Here is a 20,605-nt window from a genome sequence, read left to right on the forward strand (position 1 = left end):
AATATCTTAATTCATTCACTTGTAGTGTCTAAATTAGACTACTGTAATGCACTATTTACAGGCTTGTCACAGAAAGAAATTAAACGATTACAAATAATCCAGAACGCCGCTATTAAATTAATCTATAAGGCTAAAAAATTCGATCATGTCACACCCCTACTTAAGAAAGCCCACTGGCTCCCAGTAGCACATAGAATAGTATTTAAACAATGTTTACTCATTTTCAAAGCTTTAGAACACAAAACTCCTGCCTTTATATTTAGACTTTTAATACCCTATACTACCTCTAAATCTCTTAGATCTCAAGACCAGCAACTTTTAGCTATTCCCTCACTAAAATTTATTAACACAAGGCGTAACACTATTTTTTCCATAACAGCCCCTCAATCTTGGAACAACCTTCCATTGTACCTAAGACAGGAAAAAAACTTAACTAAATTTAAGTCAGAACTTAAAAGTTTTCTATATATTGACGCCTTTAATAACTAATTCTTCCTTTTTTCTTTCCGCATCCATAACTTAAAAGGTCAATTTGTCCCCCTTCCTATTGTTTTTTCCCTGAATTTAATTAAATATTTTAAATTTGAATTAGTGATTGTATTATCGAATGTAACCATTAAATAATTTTTCCTTATGTTTCTCTATAAACTATTTAAATTACCTTTAAATGTAATGTAATATGTGTTATTTGTATTTTAGATAATTGTTTGTTTAATTTAATAATTGCAAGTGTGTTACCAACTATTTTATTTGTACATCGCCTTGAATTTTGAATAGGCGATAAATCAAAAATACCTAATAAACTTGGAAACTTGGCATGTTCAAAAATACCATCCTGGAAGCCTAGACTATATATTCCATGTATTAAAAAAGGAGGAAGGAAGACAAAATGGCAACCGGTGTGGTTAACAAGTGAGGTGAAGGAAGCTAAAAGAGAATCCTTCAGAAAGTGGAAGAAGGATCAGACTGAAAATAATTATAAACAAGACAAGGAATGCCAAGTCAAATGCAAGGCGCTAATATGGAAGGCAAAGAGAGACCTTGAAAAGAAGATTGTGATGGAAGGAAAAACACACAGTGAAACCTTTTTTTACATAAATTAAAAGCAAGAAGCTGGGAAGAATCAGTTGGACTGCTAGACAACCGAGGGATAAAAGGGAATCTTCGGGGCAGATGAGGCCACAGTGGAGAGATGAATTCATTGCCTCGGTCTTCAACGAGGAAGATATGAAGGAGTTACCGGTGCCAAAAATGGTATTCAATTCTGATGAATCGGAGAAACTCAAACAAATCTCTGTAACGCTGGAAAATTTAATGGGTCAATTTGACAAATTGAAGAGTAGCAAATTGCCTATATACATCCCAGAGTTCTGATAGAACTGAAAAATGAACTTGCAGAGCTATTGTTAGTAATTTGTAATTTTTCTTTAAAATCCAGTTTTGTACTGAAAGACTGGAGGGTAGCCAACATGACACCAATTTTTTTTTAATTATTATTTAAAAAAGGGTTCCAGAGGTAATCCAGGAAATTATAGACTGATGAGTCTGATGGTGCCAGGAAAATAATAGAGACTAAGAACAAAATAACAGAACATATACATAAGTATGCATTAATGAGAGAAAGCCAGCATGGATTTAGGTGAGGCAAGATTTCCCTCAACTATCTACTGCATTTCTTTGAAGGAGTGAATGAACACGTGCATAAAGATAAGGCCACAGTGGTGAGATTAAACAAATTATTTGCCTCTATGGGGGAGATACCAGTGCCAGAAATTGTATTCAATTCTGATGAATCAGAAAAACTCATACAAATCTCTGTAACACTGGATGATGTAATGAGTCAGTTTGACAAATTGAACAGCATCAAATCGCCTGGACCGGATGGTATACATCCCAGAGTACTGATAGAATTGAAAAATGAACTTGCAGAGCTATTAACTATTCGACAGTCACATCCTGAGCAACAACACCTGGTTCCCATTTGGAAAGGAGTGAGAGTTTCTTCAGTCCAGATAAGTGAAAACTTGTGTGAGATATATATATTTTAGACTTGTTTATCTCTGTGGGTGCGAGATGTTTTGACTTGCAGGTTACATTTGAAAATGGTAAATGGGTTTCTGAGAACTTGAACTGAAGTGTCCCAGAGGAGGTTTTTATGCCAATGAGGTTGTGCTTATAATCTGTCTGCCTAAAAACTTTGGCGCAGCAGGTTACTTTCTGAGGCTTTTTGGTGAAGTTCAAAAGAACCCATTTTTGACCATTAATTTCCCAGAGGATGAAAATATATTCCCATTTTAAAGAGCTCCTCTGATTCTGTTATCACAACTTTCTAAGAAGCTTTTTTTTTTTTTTTTTTTTAAATTGAATTGTTTGCACTCATGGGGCTCCTTTTATCAAGGTGCGCTACGGGGGTTAGCGCATCAGACATTTCATCACACGCTAACGCCCGCGGCAGCCTAAAATCCTAACACCTCGTCAATGGAGGTGTTGGGTACTAGCGCGGCAGGCGATTTAACGCACGGTATTCCGCATGTTAAACCGCTACCGCGCCTTTGTAAAAGGACCCCCTGGTCTGTAAACATTAGTTTTGTTCACTAAATAGTGGGGTTCCCCAGGGGTCTGTGCTGGGACCACTGCTTTTTAACATATTTATCAATGATCTAGAGATGGGAATAACTAGTCAGATAACTAAATTGCTGATGACTCAAGTTGTTAAATCGCAAGAGGATTGTGAAAAATTGCAAGTGGACCTTGTGAGACTGGTTGTGAGACAGGAAGACTGGGTGTCAAAATGGCAGTATGATGATTAATGTGAGCATGTGCAAAGTGAAGCATGTGGGAAAGAGGAACCTGTGATGCTTGGTTCTGTATTAGGAGTCATTGCCCAAGAAAAGTGTCATTTTTGAGGATACGTTGAAACCCTCGGCTCAATGTGCGGCAGCTGCTAAGAAAGCAAATAGAATATTAGGAATTATCAGGAAAGGAGTGGAAAACAAAGATGAAAATGTTATGATACCCTTGTATTGCTCGGCTGCACCTCAAGTACTGTGTGCAGTTCTTGTCGCCATATCGCAAAAAAAAAAAAATAGCGGAATTAGAAAAGGTACAGAGAAGGGCGACAAAAATGATAAAAGGTTGGGATGACTTCCATGAGGAAAGGCTAAAGTGACTAGGGCTCTTCAACTTGGAGCAGAGACGACTCAGGGGTGATATGATAGAGGTCTATAAAATGAGGGGAGTGGAAGGGTAGATGTGAATCGCTTGTTCATGCTTTCCAAAACCACTAGGACTAGGGGACATGCGATGAAGCTACTAAGTAGTAGATTTTAAATAAACCAGAGAAAATATTTCTTCACACAATGTGTAATTAAACTCTGGAATTCATTGGTGAAATCGGTTAGCTTAGTGGGGTTTAAAAAAGATTTGGATAATTTCCTAAAAGAGAAGTCCATAGACCATTATTGTGATTTATTACTATTATAGCGATTTTCTTATACTTCTGCCCCGTGAGAGCCATGATTGGGAATGCCTGCTGTGAGACTGCAGCGGGAACTCATGGCAGGCATTTTTGATCACGGCTTTCGGGGCAGGAGCATAGGAAGATTGTTCCTGCTCTGCTTCACTGCTAGACCACCACAGCTTTGAAGGTGGGGTCAGGGAGGCGGGAGAAATATCTGAATTCATGACAGCATGGGACAAGTACGTTGGATCTCTAAGGGAGTAGTGGATCTCATGTTGGGGCGGACTAGATAGGTCTTCATCTGCCTTCATTTTTTTAATGTTTCTATATACCAGTACTACTGTTTTGGATCTCTATACCTCAAGTGCACTTTGGTCCAATGTTTAGCAGTTTAAAAATTTTAATATATTCTAATTTTTGTAGATCTCGTATCCATTCCCTCTAGGGAGTCAACTCTTGCAAATCTTGGTGTCATCAGTAAAATGGCAAACATTTCCTTCTAACCCTTTAGCAATGTTGCTCATAAATATGTTGAATTGAATTTGCTCCAGTACTGATCCTTAAGGCACTCTATACTTACTTTTCTGTCTTCTGAGTAGACTCCATTTATCATGACCCTCTGCATCTGTCAGTCATCCTGTTCCCAAGCCAATTCAGTGCTTTGTCTTAACTTTAGCTTGCTGAATTTTAGCTTCCTTTGAGGGACTGTCAAATGCCTTATTGAAAGTCAAGTAAACTACATCAGTACATGTGCACTATCCAGTTCCTGGTCACCTTGTCAAAGATATCAGATTAGTGTGGCATAATTTCCTTTGAAACATGTTGCCTCAGATCTTGTAACCTGCTGGATTCCAGGGGGGTGCTCTCTCCTTTCTTTTAGCAGCACTTCCGTTATATTTCCAACCACCAAAGTAAGACTTGCTGGCCTATAGTTTCTCACGTCTCACTCTACTTTTGTGATGAGGGACTACATCTGCTCTCCAGTCCCACGAAACCTCCCCATTTCCAAGGATTTATTAAGCAAATCTTTATAAAAGGATCTCCCAGAACCTCCCTGAGATGGATCACATCCAGCCTCATGACTTTGTTCACATTCTTTTCAAGTTCATAAATGGTTTCTTCTGTAAATGGTGTAATATCAACTTCATTTTAATATTTACCTTTATCAGCCAACTGAAGTTCTACTCCAGGATTTTCTTTGTTGAAAACAAATATTTAAGCACTTCTGCTTCTAAATCTTGCTTTCTGCATAGCAGTTTGTAGCATGTTTAAGTCTCAATTCCATTCCTAGCCTTCCTCTGTTCATTAATATGCCTGAAAGTTTTGTCGCTCTCTGTGTTTAGCCATTTGCTGACAGAACCTTTACCAGCCATATTTCTCTTTCAGTTTTATCCAGTAATCTCTTCTGTGTTACTCTTTTTGCATTCTTCTGTATGTATTTTATGAACTCCACCTCTTTTGCCTATATTTTGTTAGCGATGTGTTTGGTGAACTTTATTGCGTTCCCTTTTTCTTGTTCTTGTCTATTTTTTCCTTTTTATATAAAGATCTGTTTACTGATGATTATAGCTCATGTCAGTTTGACCCGCAGATCTCTACTGCTCCTGTGTCCTTCCATCCTGTCTGCTTTCTTCAGGTATTCACTAATTTTAAATCAGCATGCTTTAAAATTCAGGACTTGAGCTTTGTGTCCACATTCAGCTTTAGCTCCTACATCAGTTCATACAGTGCAGTGATCACTATTGGCCAGGTGGCCACCCACCCTGACATTGGAGACACTATCTCCATTTCAGAGCACAAGATTGCCACACCCCTCATGGATTCCATCTCGGCAGTGCACTGTGGATGTTCAAAGTCTCTCGACTTGCAGATTGAAGGTCTCATCTGTAGAATCAGAATCCAGCAGGTTGAAATGTCCTAGTAATAGTGTCTCCTCTTCATTTGCAACTTTTGAATATCTTTGACCATATCTTTGTCCAACTTCTGTTTTGTGTTGGGAAGTCTGTGGACAACACCCATATGGCTGGATGTTCCATATTCCAAGACAGTCCATATTGCTGCTTCTTTCCCCAGGTCACCTGCATTTCATCCACTTTAATATTAGTTTTCACATATAAAGCTATCTCTCCACCTTTCCGATCATCTTTCCTAAATAGGACATAGCCCAGTATGTTTGCATCCCATTCATAGAAGTTGCGTGGTTTCTCGATACATGTTGCATTGGTTACTTATAATAATAATAATAACTTTATTTTTCTATATCACCATAGTTAAACATCTTCTAGGAGGCTGGACAATCGGCGAATTACAGAATGCATGAAGAGAAATGTTACATAAGAAATTGGGGTTACATGGGGAAAGAATACATGAGGGATCGGAGTTACATGAGAGGTTATATTCGGGTTTGCAGCAGGGAAATAACATAGTGAGAGAAGGTTGTCTGTGAGTAGTGTACCAAAATACCATTGTATAACAAAAGAACTGTGTCTTTAATGTATGTATGTATTTTGTTTCAGGACTGTGACATCAGCAGGTTCATCATTAACCAGACGGGTACTGTTCCCTCCATTTTCCCCGCCTCCACGCCCATTCAGAGTGTCTAACCGTGACAGGAGCAGTCGGAAAGGAGTTGTCGCTGGCACCTTGAAGGAACTCATTGACAAGGTACTAGATCTTGGGGGAGAGAAAATATTGCTAGCATCAAAGGCTAACTAAGGAACACTATCCCTGGCAGCCAACATTGTTTGAAACTTACTATGCAGTCCTTTCAGGGTTGGGACAATGGTGCCATCTGTGAAGTGACAGGAGGATGTCAGCCAGCATATAAAACCTAAGACTATGAAATATGTCAAGAAAGCAGATACTATTTGATCTTCTTTCGAAAGTTGAGCAGTGAAACATGCGTGTTTGCTGCAAGTTCTTGTACATTTGACATGCCTCTTGTAAACACTGGATGTGTGCTGCAGTTTATGCCATGTTCTATTATCTATTTCTCCTTTCAGGCCATTGAAACATTGGTGATCACAGCAGGGCTGGTTACTCTAGTACTAGACGAGGATGGCACTGTTGTGGACAATGAGGAATTCTTTCAATCCCTGGAAGATAACACATGCTTTCTGCTCTTAGAAGATGGACAAAAGTGGACTCAAGTAAGCTTTCTATTTTAAGTCTTAAGTAAGAAAGTGAGAAATAGGCCCGCCCCTTCCCGGTCCATCCCCGCTCAGCCTAAGGCCCGATTGGCCTAGAGCCTTGGCCAATCAGGCCTTAGTCTTAGGGGAGATGGGCGGACCTGATAATCCGGGCCTGTATGTCTGGATTTTCAGAAGGTACGCGACAAGGTCCTACATGAATGACTACTTCGAAAAATTGTGAGCCATGGAATCGAGGGTGAAATACTCATGTGGATTAAAAACTGGTTGGCGGATAGGAAACAGATTGTGGGAGTAAATGGACAATACTCGGACTGGAAAAGCGTCACGAGTGGATTGCCACAGGGTTTGCTTGGGCTCGTGCTCTTCAACATATTTATAAAAGACTTGGAAATTGGTACAGCGAGCGAGGTGATTAAATTTGCAGACGATACGAAGTTATTCATAGTAGTGAAGACACAGAAGAATTGCGAAGACCTGCAATGTGACATAAACACACTCGAGAAATGGGCTGCGACATGGCAAATGAGGTTTAACATGGATAAGTGTAAGGTGACGCATGTCGGTAACAAAAATCTTATACACAAATACAAGATGTCTGGTGCAGTACTTGGAGAGACCCCCCAGGAAAGAGACTTGGGAGTATTGGTCGACAAGTCAATGAAGCTGTCCGCGCAATGTGCGGCGGCGGCAAAAGGGCAAACAGAATGCTAGAAATGATTAAGAAGGGGATCACAAACAGATCAGAGAAGGTTATCATGCCGCTGTACTGGGCCATGGTACGCCCCCACCTAGAATACTGCATCCAGCACTGGTCACCGTACATGAAGAAAGACATAGTACTACTCGAAAGGATCTAGAGAAGAGTGACTAAAATGGTTAAGGGGCTGGATGAGTTGCCGTACAGTGAGAGATTAGAGAAACTGGGCCTCTTCTCTCTTGAAAAGAGGAGGCTGAGAGGGGACATGATCAAAACATTCAAGATAATGAATGAATGAAGACTTAGCAGATAAAGACAGGTAGAGAGAAAAAGAGGGCACTCTCTAAAGTTAAAAAGGGATAGATTCCGTACAGACGTAAGGAAGTTCTTCACCCAGAGAATGGTAGAAATCTGGAACGCTCTTCCAGAGGCTGTTATAGGGGAAAAAATCCTCCAGGGATTCAAGACAAAGTTAGATAAGTTCCTGCTGAGCCAGAACATACGCACTTGTCTTTGACCTAAGGGCCGCTGCAGGAGTGGACTGCTGGGCACGATGGACCACTGGTCTGACCCAGAATCCATTTCAAATGCTCCTGCCTGGCTTTTAAGATCATTCACGGCATCCTTCCTCCCTTAATCCCACTATCTTATAACTCCTCGAGTCCTGACTCTACCAGACCCGCCCAAAGGTATAAACTATCCTTCCCCTTTCTACACGGTATTCGCTATGCAAGCAAACTGGGAAAATCCCTTCTCTTCAGAATCACAGGTCTTTGGAACGACTTTACTACCCCACTGCGGAACCTGGGCTCCCTCCAATTATTCCGCAAGCAACTGAAAACCTGGCTTTTCACTAAAATGTAATTCTATCCCCCCTTACTCTTCTCTTCTATATATAAGTTCATGTAAACCTTTTTTTCCCTTCTCTTCCTATATTTTAAGTTCTTGTAAACCGTGCTGAGCTCCACATCTGTGGAGATGATGCAGTATATAAACTTAAGGTTTATGTTCTTAAAATTAAATCCTCAATTTTCTTGCACATTTCTGTGGAAGTTGCTTCCACAAGCTGTCCAGTGTAAGGGTCATCTTCAGTGGATTTTTTCGCACGTATACTGTTTGCTTCAAAATTTGACTTTGTTTGATGATGGGGCAGACTTGCCATAAATTGCAGTCATGTGTTCATGGATTTCCTTTGACTTTTTCCCTTCTTCTGTGAGAAATTTTATCACTGAATGGTGCTCCAAGTTTAGCAGTTTCTTACTTGATTCGCATGGGGACTCTCCTAACATCCTGTCTCTTGGAATGCACACTGAGCCGCAGCTGTGCATGTGTAACCTTAAGACATGTCTTAGCAGGCACAGACTTGTTTCAGCATGCTTGCTACTTCTTCATACTCGGGTATATAAATTATCGAACACTCTTCTTAGATTCATTATTACAGGTGCATAGCTTAGTTTATTCCATGATACTTTCCTTCACCCCTTGGCTATCTTGATGCCTATGGGCTTATTTTCAAAAAAGATAGACATCCAAAAGACAGCACTTGACGTCTTACTAATCAAAACGTCCAAGTGGACATTCTAAAAACAGACTTTCTACACGTCTTTCTGGTTGTTTTGTCTCCAGTGCATCCAAATTTTAAGGGGGCATGTTAGTGGCATGTTTTGGTAAAGCTTAGGACTTGGATGCTCGTCAGGCATAATTCCAAGTTTTCAAGTTTATTATTTCTTTGATATACTGTCTATCAAAATTTGTCTAGACGGTATAAAATCAATAAAAAAAACATTTTAAAATAAAAAAAAACAATACACTTCTCCCTCGGTATTCGCAGGGGTTAGGGACAGAGCCGGACCACGAAGTGTGAAAAATCGCAAATAACTTTGTGCTGGCTCTGACCCACCCCCGGACCTTACCTGGTGGTCTCCGCCTCCGATTGCCTCGTTCCGTGTGTGTTTGCAGGGGCTAGTGCGGGTGCTTCGGTCTCCTTTCCCCACTCCGGGCCAGGCAGAGCGTTCCTCTCTGGGCTGGGCAGCATGTGCCAGCCTTACTTGGTGGTCTAGCGGGGCTTTCGGGGCAGGAGCGATCTTCCTACATGGGGGGCAAGTTTGGGTGAGGTAGAGGGCAGGGGGCCCAATGGACTTGTGTGCCTAGGGGTCTTCGACAAATTAATTGTGCCCTGCATGCAAGGAGATCTGTGAAGGGGGGAGGGGTTACAGGACCATGCAAGGACTAACATGACTGGAAGAGAGGAACAAGAGGAGGTAAAAAAATACATCGAGTTAAAAAAAAAGTTAAATGTCAGTGGGGGAGGATAAGACAAAAGGGGGTATTTCGCTTTAAGAGAAGCATTTGGAGTAGGTCTTGTCACACAAATCTGATCAATTTTTTGACTGGGTGGTCAAAGAATTGGATAGAGGATGTGCACTAGGTATGGTGTATTTAGATTTTAGCAAAGCCTTTGACAGTGTTCCATACAGACGTCAAATAAACTGAATACCCTCAGAATGGGTCCCAAAGTGACGGGCTGAGTCAGGAACTGGTTGAGTGGAAGGCGACAGAGGGTAGTGATCAATGGAGATCGCTCTGAGGAAAGGGATGTTACCAGTGATGTGCCTCAAGGTTTTGTTCTTGGACCTGTTCTATTTAACATTTTTATAAATGATATTGCTGAAGGGCTGTCGGATAAGATTTGCCTCTTTGCAGATGATACCAAAATCTGCAATAGAGTGGACATGCCGGATGGTGTGAATAACATGAAGAAGGACCTGGCGAAGTTTGAAGAATGATCTGAAATTTGGCAGCTAAAATTTAATGCAAGGTTATGCATTTGGGCTGCAAAAACCAGAGACAACAGTACAGTTTAGGGGGTGAAGAACTTATGTGCATGACGGAAAAGCGGGACTTGGGTATGATTGTATGTGATGATCTTAAGGTGGCCAAATAGGTTGAAAAGGTGACTTCGAAAGCTAGAAGGATACTAGGTTGTATAGGGAGATGTATGGCCAGTAGGAAAAAGGAGGCATTGATGCCTCTGTATAAGACTTTGATGAGACCTCATTTAGAATATTGTGTACAATTCTGGAGGCCGCACCTTCAAAAAGATATGAAAAGGATGGAGTTGGTCCAGAAGAAGGCTACTAAAATGGTGTGTGGTCTTCAGCATCGATGAGCATCTAGAAAGGAATAAACTGATGAAAACAAGCCAACATGGCTTCTGCAAGGAAAGATCGTGCCAAACGAACTTATTACACTTCTTCGAAAGAATTAACAAACAAATGGACAAAGGTGACCCCGTAGACATCATATACTTAGATTTCCAAAAAGCCTTCGACAAGGTACCCCACGAACGCCTACTACGGAAAATGAGGAACCATGGGGTGCATAGATGGATTAAAAATTGGTTGACGGGTAGGAAGCAAAGGGTAGGATTGAAGGGCCACTACTTGGACTGGAGAAGGGTGATGAGTGGTGTTCCACAGGGGTCAGTACTCGGATCGCTGCTGTTCAATGTATTAATGATCTAGAAACAGGGACGAGGTGCGAAGTTATAAAATTCGCAGATGACACAAAACTTTTTAGTGAGGTTAGGAAGAGGACTGTGAAGATTTACAAAGGGACCTGAACGAACTGGGAGAGTGGGCAAATAAATGGCAGATGAACTTTAATGTAGAGACATGTAAAGTCTTGCATATAGGGAACAGAAACCCGATGTACAGCTATACAATGGGAGGGCTGATAATGGGTGAAAGTAGCCTAGAGAAGGACTTAGGAGTATTGGTGGACAAAACAATGAAGCTGTCGGCCCAGTGCGCAGCGGCCTCTAAGAAGGCAAACAGAATGCTAGGTATTATCAAGAAAGGTATTGCAACCAGAACGAAGGAAGTTATCCTGCCGTTGTATCGGGCAATGGTTCGCCCACATCTGGAGTACTGCGTCCAATATTGGTCGCCATACCTTAAAAAGGATATGGCGATACTCGAGAGGGTACAGAAAAGAGTGACGAGATTGATAAAAGGTATGGAAAACCTTTCATATGCTGAAAGATTAGAGAAACTGGGGCTCTTTTCCCTGGAGAAGCGAAGGCTTAGCGGAGACATGCTAGAGACTTACAAGATCATGAAGGGCATAGAGAGAGTGGAGAGGGACAGATTCTTCAAACTTTCAGAAACTACAAGAACAAGAGGGCATTCAGAAAAATTAAGAGGGGACAGATTCAGAACCAATGCTAGGAAGTTCTTCTTCACCCAAAGGGTGGTGGACACCTGGAATGCGCTTTAGAGTGTTGATAGGACAGAGTACAGTATTAGGTTTCAAGAAGCGATTGGATGATTTCCTGAAAGAAAAGGGGATTGAAGGGTATAGACAGAGGATTACTATACAGGTCTTGGACCTGATGGGCCGCCACACGAGTGGACTGCTGGGTGTGATGGACCTCTGGTCTGACCAGCAGAGGCAATGCTTATGTTCTTATCATGAGGCATATGAGGACAGACTTAAAGATCTCAATCTGTATACTTTAAAGGAAAGGCGGAAGAGGGGAGATGTGATAGAGATGTTTAAACACCTACATGATATAAATGTGCTTGAGTCGAGTCTCTTTAATTTGAAAGGAAGCTGTTGAATGAGAGGGCATAGGATGAAGTTAAGAGGTTATAGGCTCCGGAGTAATCTAAGGAAATACTTTTTTTACAGAAAGGGTGGTAGATGTATGGAGCAGTCTCCCAGAAGAGGTGGTGGAGACGGAGATTGTGTCTGAATTCAAGAGGGCCTGGGATAGGCACGTGGGATCTCTCAGAGAGAAAAAGAGATAATGGTTATTGCGGATGGGCTACTTGGGCTTTATCTGCCATCATGTTTCTATGAGTAAAGAGCCTGAACGAAGTCTTTTCCAGAGGGGGAGAAGATAGTCCTGGGCTTTTTTAGATGTTTGGAGCTAGATCTGTTTAAAAATATGTACATGCTAAAAAAGGTGCCCAAACTGACCAGATGAACACTTTAGGGATTAAGGCATTACACCCCCCCCCCCCCCCCATACTCCCTCAGTGGTCACTGACACCCTCCCACCACCCAAAGATATTAAAAAAACAAAACAGGTACAGATGTCACCATAGTTTTCTTATACTGTACCTACGTTAAGAAGACACCTGTAGGCATAAGGGCTATTGTGGTGAACAGATGATACAGTAAGTTTTGGATGGGTTTTTTGAGGGCTCACTATGCAATATAAGCAAGATATAGTGACATCTGTACTGAAATTCACTACAGTACTGCTTAGAAGAGTCCCTCTGCTATATTCAGCTATCTGAACAGTTTACTAATGCAGGCTGCCTAGAGCAAAACTATGTTTTTGTACGTTTTTCATGTGGATATATTTATATTCGAGAGTGGCCCAAAAAGATATACGTGCTAAGGACCAAAATGTTTACATAGGTCATTTTTTTTTTAAAAAGGCATTTTGCTGTTTTGAGAATGGACATTTTCTCTACTGGATTTCTGGATGTCTTTCCCAAAATGTCCAAATTCAGACTTTAACATCCTAATGAAAATGCCCCTCCATGTATTTATTGGAGCTATAAGTTGGTCACTACTCAAATATAATTGAATTGCAATATTTTGTTTTCTAGAAGGACAATAATTTAATGCATATTGAACAAAGGGGTCATACATAGTGTGACCTTACTAGTTCCAGAAGAATCCTAGTCTAATACTAGAACTATATCAATAAGTATATTTCTAAGGTGGAATTTTTCCAATTCCAAAATGGTACAAAGAGGATGATGTGCTTATAAGCCCTGAGTGACAGACTCCTCCTTCACTTTAGATTGCAATTATTTTTGCATTGGAGTAGTTAATGACAGATGGGTCATAGAGCCATCTTGGCATGGCAGCTAATGTAGAAAGAATTGGCCAGGATCACCTTTAAGTCTGTCTGCCACCTTGAAGTCAGTTGGGATCTCTGAAAAGCATTTTTGCTCTCCCTTAAGTCTCAGTAAGTATATTGCCTCTGTCGGGCATCTAAACCTCACTATCTGCCTTTAAGTCTGGTATCTGTCTTTGCCTCTAGTCTGACACTGAGGGTTATTTCTACTGGTCTGCTGACAAATAAAATGAGACTGGGCAGTATTAACTTTCAGTAGATTAAACCAGAGAGTCGGAGAAAGCTGCTCATGAGCTTTTAAGACCACACTTGGCTTCTTGTGACCAACTAAAATTGCATGTTTTACAGCATTAGGGAAAAATTCAAGTCATAAACGCCTTTTAAGTGGAAAACGTATTTCTGCTCCATTCAGTCAGGATTGAATATAGATGTAGTATATTAGTAATGTCCACTAGAGGTCGCCCTATTGCATTCAAACCTGAGGCCTTCAGGCAGTAAAACGCAGTTTATTCACTTTGTGGGCCCTTTTACTAAAGCTTGGTGCACTAAGTGCTAAGAGAAGTCAATCATATGCCTAAGGGTTGCTTAGAATGTAGCGCATGTTAAACTAAAGTAAAAAGTCCCCTTCATCTTACAATACATCCTTAAAATCCAACTTCTGTTTAGAGTAAAATAGTGCGAACAAATTCCAGAAGAGTCAAGTCATCAGTGGCTAATATAATAATAATAATAATTTAGTTTTATATACCGCCTAATCAGCAGTGGTTTACACAATAGGTACTCAGCATAACATCATACATAATAAAATTCTAAGTAACTAATACAAGCATTAAAACTAATGAATAAAAAAACCCAAACAAACACAATATAAACTAAAATAAGTATAGATAAAAAGTACATTATAACCACATGATAATATAAAAATCAGTAATGTATATTATATTGTTTAAATAAGTGGGTTTTAACATCTTTTCAAAACTGATAGTAAGTAAGAAATGGAGAAACGAGAAGATTCAAACATGAATTCATTAATCCTGCTTGGAATGCTAAGGTCCTATCCAAAGATTTTTTGTAACGACATGCATTTGCTGAAGGAAAATAAAACCAAACAGATCTATGAATATTTTTCTTGGAAATAAAAAAAACTAAAATGAGAAACGAGGAGTATTGGGGGACCAGGAACAACTAGGTACTGTGATGGGGCCCAATGATCTGTATCTAATGATATCTATGATAACTTTAAATGTTTTATGAAAATATGTTTGATTACTTGAAGCATACGTCGAGGGGGAGTATGAGAAGGCTGTATTCCTTTCCTATAACTACTCCTGATCGGAATACACAATAGAGATTGCTCTATTACTACACAGGTAGAAAGTACAAGATAGGGATGAACTGTCATTTGCAACAACAGGGTAAATCTTGTATAGCTCATTTTAATCATTGTTTATAACCTGGGGCTCTCTGTGTTCTTCTTATCCTTCCTCCGTCCATCTAGTTATTCTAAATGGCTTAGCTAGTTTATTTGTAGTATATCAAAACTTAAATGTGTAAGTGTGCAGAAAGCAGCATTTTGTTTTTCATTTGTCAATAAATGTGCACCATATGCAAAGAGGGCATGCTATCAGCAAATGACAATCACAATGGCACCAGCAGCATGCCTTCCCCGTCGTTTCGGCATTAGGGAATACTGATCTGGAGCCCCAGGCCAGTACAAAGCAAGAAAAGTAGAGAGGACACCAGCCAGGCATCAGGTGACCAGTCAGCCTATACCTACTTATGGTATTCATTTACCTGTGTAGTAATAGAATGCACAAGAAGTGATTTTTAATCGGCAGTAGTATGGGAAACCCTCCATTGCTTTAAGTAGAAGCTTAGATTGTAAATCCTGGGGGAACAAAAGAATATACCGTACCTGAATGATTTTGCTTGAGCTACAACTGGAAAAAGGTGTGATCCAAATCCAAAATACCCCTTCCCCCCCCCCCCCCAACCTCTCCAGCAGGTAAAGATCACTTGTGCACTGCTCAAACTTTAAAGCATGATCTTTCCTGGGCATTCACAGTATTATGGACTGAATGCTCTCCAGGTCTGCATCTTCAGTACAGTTAATAGGCAACTAGAATAAATAGAAATCTCCTTTGGTTTCCAATCAGAAAAGCAATTCATTTTAAAAAATATAATTGCCATTTTAGTACCTTCCAAACACTTTTGTTGTGCCTAGACCAAGTTTTTATTTTATTTTTGGGTTTTTTAATGCAAGTATGTAGTTTTGTGTTTTCTTAGTTGAATTTATTATATACTTTATATCAGTTTTCTTCAACCACCGGTCCATGGACCAGTGCCAGTCCACAGAAATTTTGTGCCGGTCCACAGGGCCAACACGTGCATCTGGCCCAAAACAGTGTTCTTCAACTGCCAGTCCACGGTGCGATCGATGCGGCGTTATTTTCGAGCCAGCTCCCTCTTCCTAACTGATTCAGTGCACAAAGCCACGTCCTGTGCCTGAATCGGAAGCCTTATCTCTGATGTTGCAACGTCAGAGGGAAGGCGTCCAGATGAGGCACGGGACATGCAAGGTGCAATTAGTACTATTATGGGGGCAGGGTCTGGGATGGAGATTGGGTAGAGACGGGTGGGGTCTGGCCCACGACTTAGCCCAGTGTTCTTCAACCGCCGGTCCACGGACCAATGCTGGGCCACAGAATAATTATTTTATTTCTGCCGGTCCATAGGTGTAAAAAGGTTGAAAAACACTGCTTTATATGTTGTGTAAATCTTCTGGAGCAGGTTGGTTGATGGGAGACTGAGAATTGTGAGATATGGATAAATTAAATATTAATGGATGAAAGGATAATATGGTGCCAGTCGCACCAAGTGACCTAAATTCAGGCTTTAGTTTAAGTCTCTTCCTAGAGATGTTTATCTTTCAAAGCAGTACATGCTTGGCAGGCACAAGAAGTGCTACAGCAGGGTGAAGGTAAGCAATATTGCAGGTGTAGAGGTGTGCATGCAGTCCAGCAGCAGCCCAGCTCTTTCCAGCTTTCTCGCTTCTGTTTTCAAATACAAGACCTCTTACAACATGCATGCATTTGAATTGTTCAACACACACAAATTCAAGCCCAGATGCAGTTATCTGGCTGCATTTCTTAGTGGTGGTTTTGTTTTATATTCTGCCTGTCAATGAAGCTGTACATTCATGTACAGTAGATAAGTATTTCAAGTTTCCAAGTTTATTAAAATTCTACTACCCTGCACCTTGGGAAAACCATCAGGGCAGCTTACAATCTAAAATACACTGATGTGTATACATTAGATACAATAAAATCATAATTAAAACATAACAGATGGACATGACATGAAGGATAGGGGTGAGGAGTGTTGCAGCACTACATCTTCAAAGAAGTGGAAGCACCCTTTTTTGATCATACTAGTCACATGACCTTAAGAGCAGTACTGTCTGATCTATCTACTAGGACAATAATTACAAAGAAACCCCTTTTATGTTTTCAAGGAAAGAAATCGGCTCTCGGCTGTACACCGACAAGAAAAAATAGGAATAGCCAAAATTACCCTCAACTTATATAAGCTGAACCCGAAGGATTTTATTGGATGTCTGAATGTGAAAGCTACTTTTTATGACATTTACACTGTCTCCTACGACATAAAGTTCATGGGAGCAAGACATGCACTGCGGTAAGTATACAAGTTAAACAGTAACAACCTGAAACTGGTAGGACTGTGTAAACTTCCACCAGTAACTTCATTAAACCTTTTTCTGTGTCTCCCTGTTTCCCCAAATACATACCTTATTTTACTTAAGACTGAAGCAAATTTTATGAGTAGTAATTGATCGCACCATGAAGCTATACTAGGGCATTAAATATTCTCTTTTTTGTTTTCCATTCCTTTCCTGGTAGGAATTATTTCTATTCTTAGCCAACTGGTACACACTGAGCAGAGAGTTTCAACGTATCATTGATGACGCTTTGATCCTTTTTACTGGGCAGTGACTCCTAATGTGGAACCTTGTATCATGTAGTTATAGTTGGGGATCCTCTTTCCCACATGCATCACTTTGCACTTTCTCACATGTAATGTTATCTGTCATTCTGATGCCCAGTCTCACATGATCCTCTTGCAATTTAACAACGTTGAACAACTGTCATCAGCAAGTTTAATTCTCACTAGTTATTCCCAACTCCTAGATGATTTATAAAATGTTAAAAAGCAGCACTCCCAGCACAGACCCCTTGGGAAACCCACTATCTACCTTTCTCTATTGAGAGTATTGACTATTTAACCCTACCCACTATTTTCTATATTTAACCAGTTCTTAATGCACAATAGGACATTACCTCCTATCCCAAGACTTTCTCATTTCCTCAGTCTTTTAAGAAGTACTTTGTTAAATGATTCTTGAAAATCCAGATACATAATATCAACCAATTCACCTTTATCCACATGTTTGTTCACCCCAGTTATACTTCCTCTGATCGTAATGCATATCAAACTTATTAGTGGTGGTGGTAGAACTATGTGCCTATTCTATTAAATTGCTTGTGCTCCTTTACACTAGATCTGTGGGTGGTGTAAATAGTCATGTCTGGAAGCAATATTTACCCATGTAAATTAAGTTTTTATAAGCTGTGAATGTAAATGTTGGCCATGCCCATGAGATGCTCCTGCATTTCCCTTGTAATTACATGCTAAACCATTTCAGCACATAATTGCAGAATAGCAGTTAGGCACACCTACTACTATTTACATGTGTAAGGATGTAATCCGCTTTGAACCGCAAGGTACAAGCGGAATAAAAAAATCACTAATGTAATGTAATGTAATGTAATATCTTTGTATCCATGAATTGCCAGTATTCTATAAATGTAAGCATTCACATGGTGCTTAAATTTAGGTGACCTGTTATAGAATGAGGGGGTGAGTCTGATCATAGAGAGAACCATAAGATATGCATTGTTTAAAAAAAAAAAAGGAAGCGGGCATGATTCTACATGCATTTTCTCATCATACTTAGTCGCTGACTCCCGTTCCCATTGTATCCTCGCACAGACAAGCCCAGGTCTGGCAACAATGCAAGGAGAAACATGCCATTGCATCCCAATGCGGGTGTGCAGTTTCCAGCTTGTTTCTTATGGTGTTGGATCTTTTCTTGGTTGGGATTTTTTGTTTTGTGTGTGTGTGTGTGTGTATGTGTGGTTTTTGGTTTGTTTGGTTTTTTTGCAAAAGTTGCATTTGACAAACCTCAAACATGTTGGCCCAGATTCTATGAACGCTGCCTGAAGTTAATGCTGTTAGTGCCTGAAGTTAGATCAGTGCTGTTAATGAGCTCATAATTGGAAAAAATTAAAATTAATTGGGTGATAGGCACTTAATTTGGGAGGCACCTATGACTCAAGGTGCCTACCAGAAAGTGGGCATAGTTAGGGGCAGATCTTAGGCATGTTTTGCATCTAGGCACCTAAATTGAACATAGGCTCTTTTTATTTAGGCCAAGAAAACCCTAGCATAAATAGGTGGCATTTAAGATTTTGACACCTACTGGCGCCTAAATCCAATTTAGGCTCTGCTAGGCCTTGATTCTTTAAATGGTGCCTAAATCCAATTTAGGCTCCGCTAGGCCTTGATTCTTTAAATGGTGCCTAAATCCAATTTAGGCTCCGCTAGGCCTTGATTCTATAAATGGTGCCTAAATCCAATTTAGGCTCCGCTAGGCCTTGATTCTATAAATGGTGCCTAAATCCAATTTAGGCTCCGCTAGGCCTTGATTCTATAAATGGTGCCTAACTGAAGACTGATGAGCGCTAAGCACCGCATTCCTCAGTGCCTATCTTTCAGATAACCTTTTATAAAATCTGTGTCTTTATGCTGTCGTCTCTTCAGAAGCTTAAAATCTTTAGGTTGAATGAAGCCCGTAATGAATTGACTTTGTTTCTCTTCCCTAGGAAGTTCTTGTGGGTTCTTGCTTATGTCGCTCAGCTTGTGGGACAATTTCTGCTGTACAGTGGCTCGTTTATCCTGCAGTGGACAGATGAATATGAGAAGAACCCATTTTCCAAACCCCAAACCACCAGCTCAAATTAATAAACATCATTTTAATGTGGGGGTGTTATCAAAGTGGCCTGTGCCCAGTTTTTAAATGCTCTAGTTTATTTGCTGAAGCACTTGAAATGTTCTTAAAGGTACAAGTACATGGTGCAGGGGAACATGAGGTTTTCTTTGTCACTAGATTATTTATAAATAATGCTCCTAACTTATTAGGTTATTTGTCAGATTTCATGTAACTTGTCATGAATCACAATTTTAAGTGCTGCTATTTACATTGTAAGATAATATATGATGCTGTCTGTATACATAAACCAACAGGAGTCCTGTGGTTTGGGGGGGGGGCGGGTTTACAGTGCTAAATTCTGCTGAAAACGTTATCATGCATATTTGTTGCCTTTATTTTTCTAGCTGTGTTCTTTTCCTTGGTCTGAAGTTCTTTTTGCTGTGTTTAATTGTTGAAAGTTGGAAGTGTATGCCTATAACTTAGTGACAGAACTCTCCTACCCAGATGTGTGTGTTTTGGGGAAAGAGAAGGCAATAGGGAGCTGCTGAGGTGAACTCAGCTGACTTGATACATCGTTCCTCCCCCTCCCCCAATGAAAGACTGCATGTTTCCTTTCACTGCTCTTCCTTGCTTGTTGATCAAACTGAGGCCTGGGAGGGGGTGGCATTGGTTTATATAAGTATAGATTGACGACGCACGTTGGCACTGAGCTCAGCCTTAGAGGGAGTTACCTGTGATCAGCATCTCATAACTGAGTCAGCAGCTACAGTAGCTTTCGTTTGAGATTTGACTGGGTGTTTGATGTTTTTGTGGCACTGTCTGGGGGCTAGAGCACAGACTGGCTGGATTACACATAAGAGACAAGTTTTAATATCTGACAAGAATTCACAACAATTTATTGTCTTAAGAGAATTTAGTATGATGAATTTTTTTTTTTTAATTCATGTTGCCTATCATGACGCAATAATAAAAATATTCTCTAGATTCTGTGAGGTCGGTGCTTTTCTTTTAACCTTAAGGAATACATACTGTCCATTTGCTTTCTTTAGTATATCGGCCAGATAATGGAAGAAAAATCTTCATATGAATGTGTGTTTGCATGCTTCCTCCCAGGGATCTCATGCTGGTGAACTCTGGTTCAGGGTGCTGTGAATAAGAGTGTAGTAATATTATGTAGAGTTGCCTGGTGGAACGTGGGAGTATGATGTCATGTGTCTAAATGATGTAGTGGTAACAAACAGATAAGCACTGCATTATAATGTGCAGTGGTGTGCATTTTTTGTTACTACAAGAGTAAGTATGTGAATGAACTTGACGTTGTGGGAAGAAAAAACTGTATTTCCATTCT

The 20,605-nt window shown here is 40.2% G+C and overlaps 1 protein-coding gene across 1 annotated transcript in view; it reads left to right on the plus strand.

Annotated features, from left to right (window-relative positions):
- CIDEA (cell death inducing DFFA like effector a) overlaps positions 1–20,241 on the plus strand; it is a 41,634-nt gene extending 21,393 nt beyond the window's left edge. Inside the window, exons 2-5 of the mRNA XM_033934106.1 lie at positions 5,977–6,124; positions 6,463–6,609; positions 16,702–16,883; positions 19,151–20,241. Coding sequence (XP_033789997.1) covers positions 5,977–6,124; positions 6,463–6,609; positions 16,702–16,883; positions 19,151–19,289 — 616 coding nt within the window. The 3' untranslated portion in view covers positions 19,290–20,241. The remainder of the gene's footprint in view (positions 1–5,976; positions 6,125–6,462; positions 6,610–16,701; positions 16,884–19,150) is intronic.
- The last annotated feature ends 364 nt before the right edge of the window (positions 20,242–20,605 follow it).

The sequence above is a fragment of the Geotrypetes seraphini genome, chromosome 2 (assembly GCF_902459505.1).
Source record: "Geotrypetes seraphini chromosome 2, aGeoSer1.1, whole genome shotgun sequence".
NCBI classification, from domain to species: domain Eukaryota; kingdom Metazoa; phylum Chordata; class Amphibia; order Gymnophiona; family Dermophiidae; genus Geotrypetes; species Geotrypetes seraphini.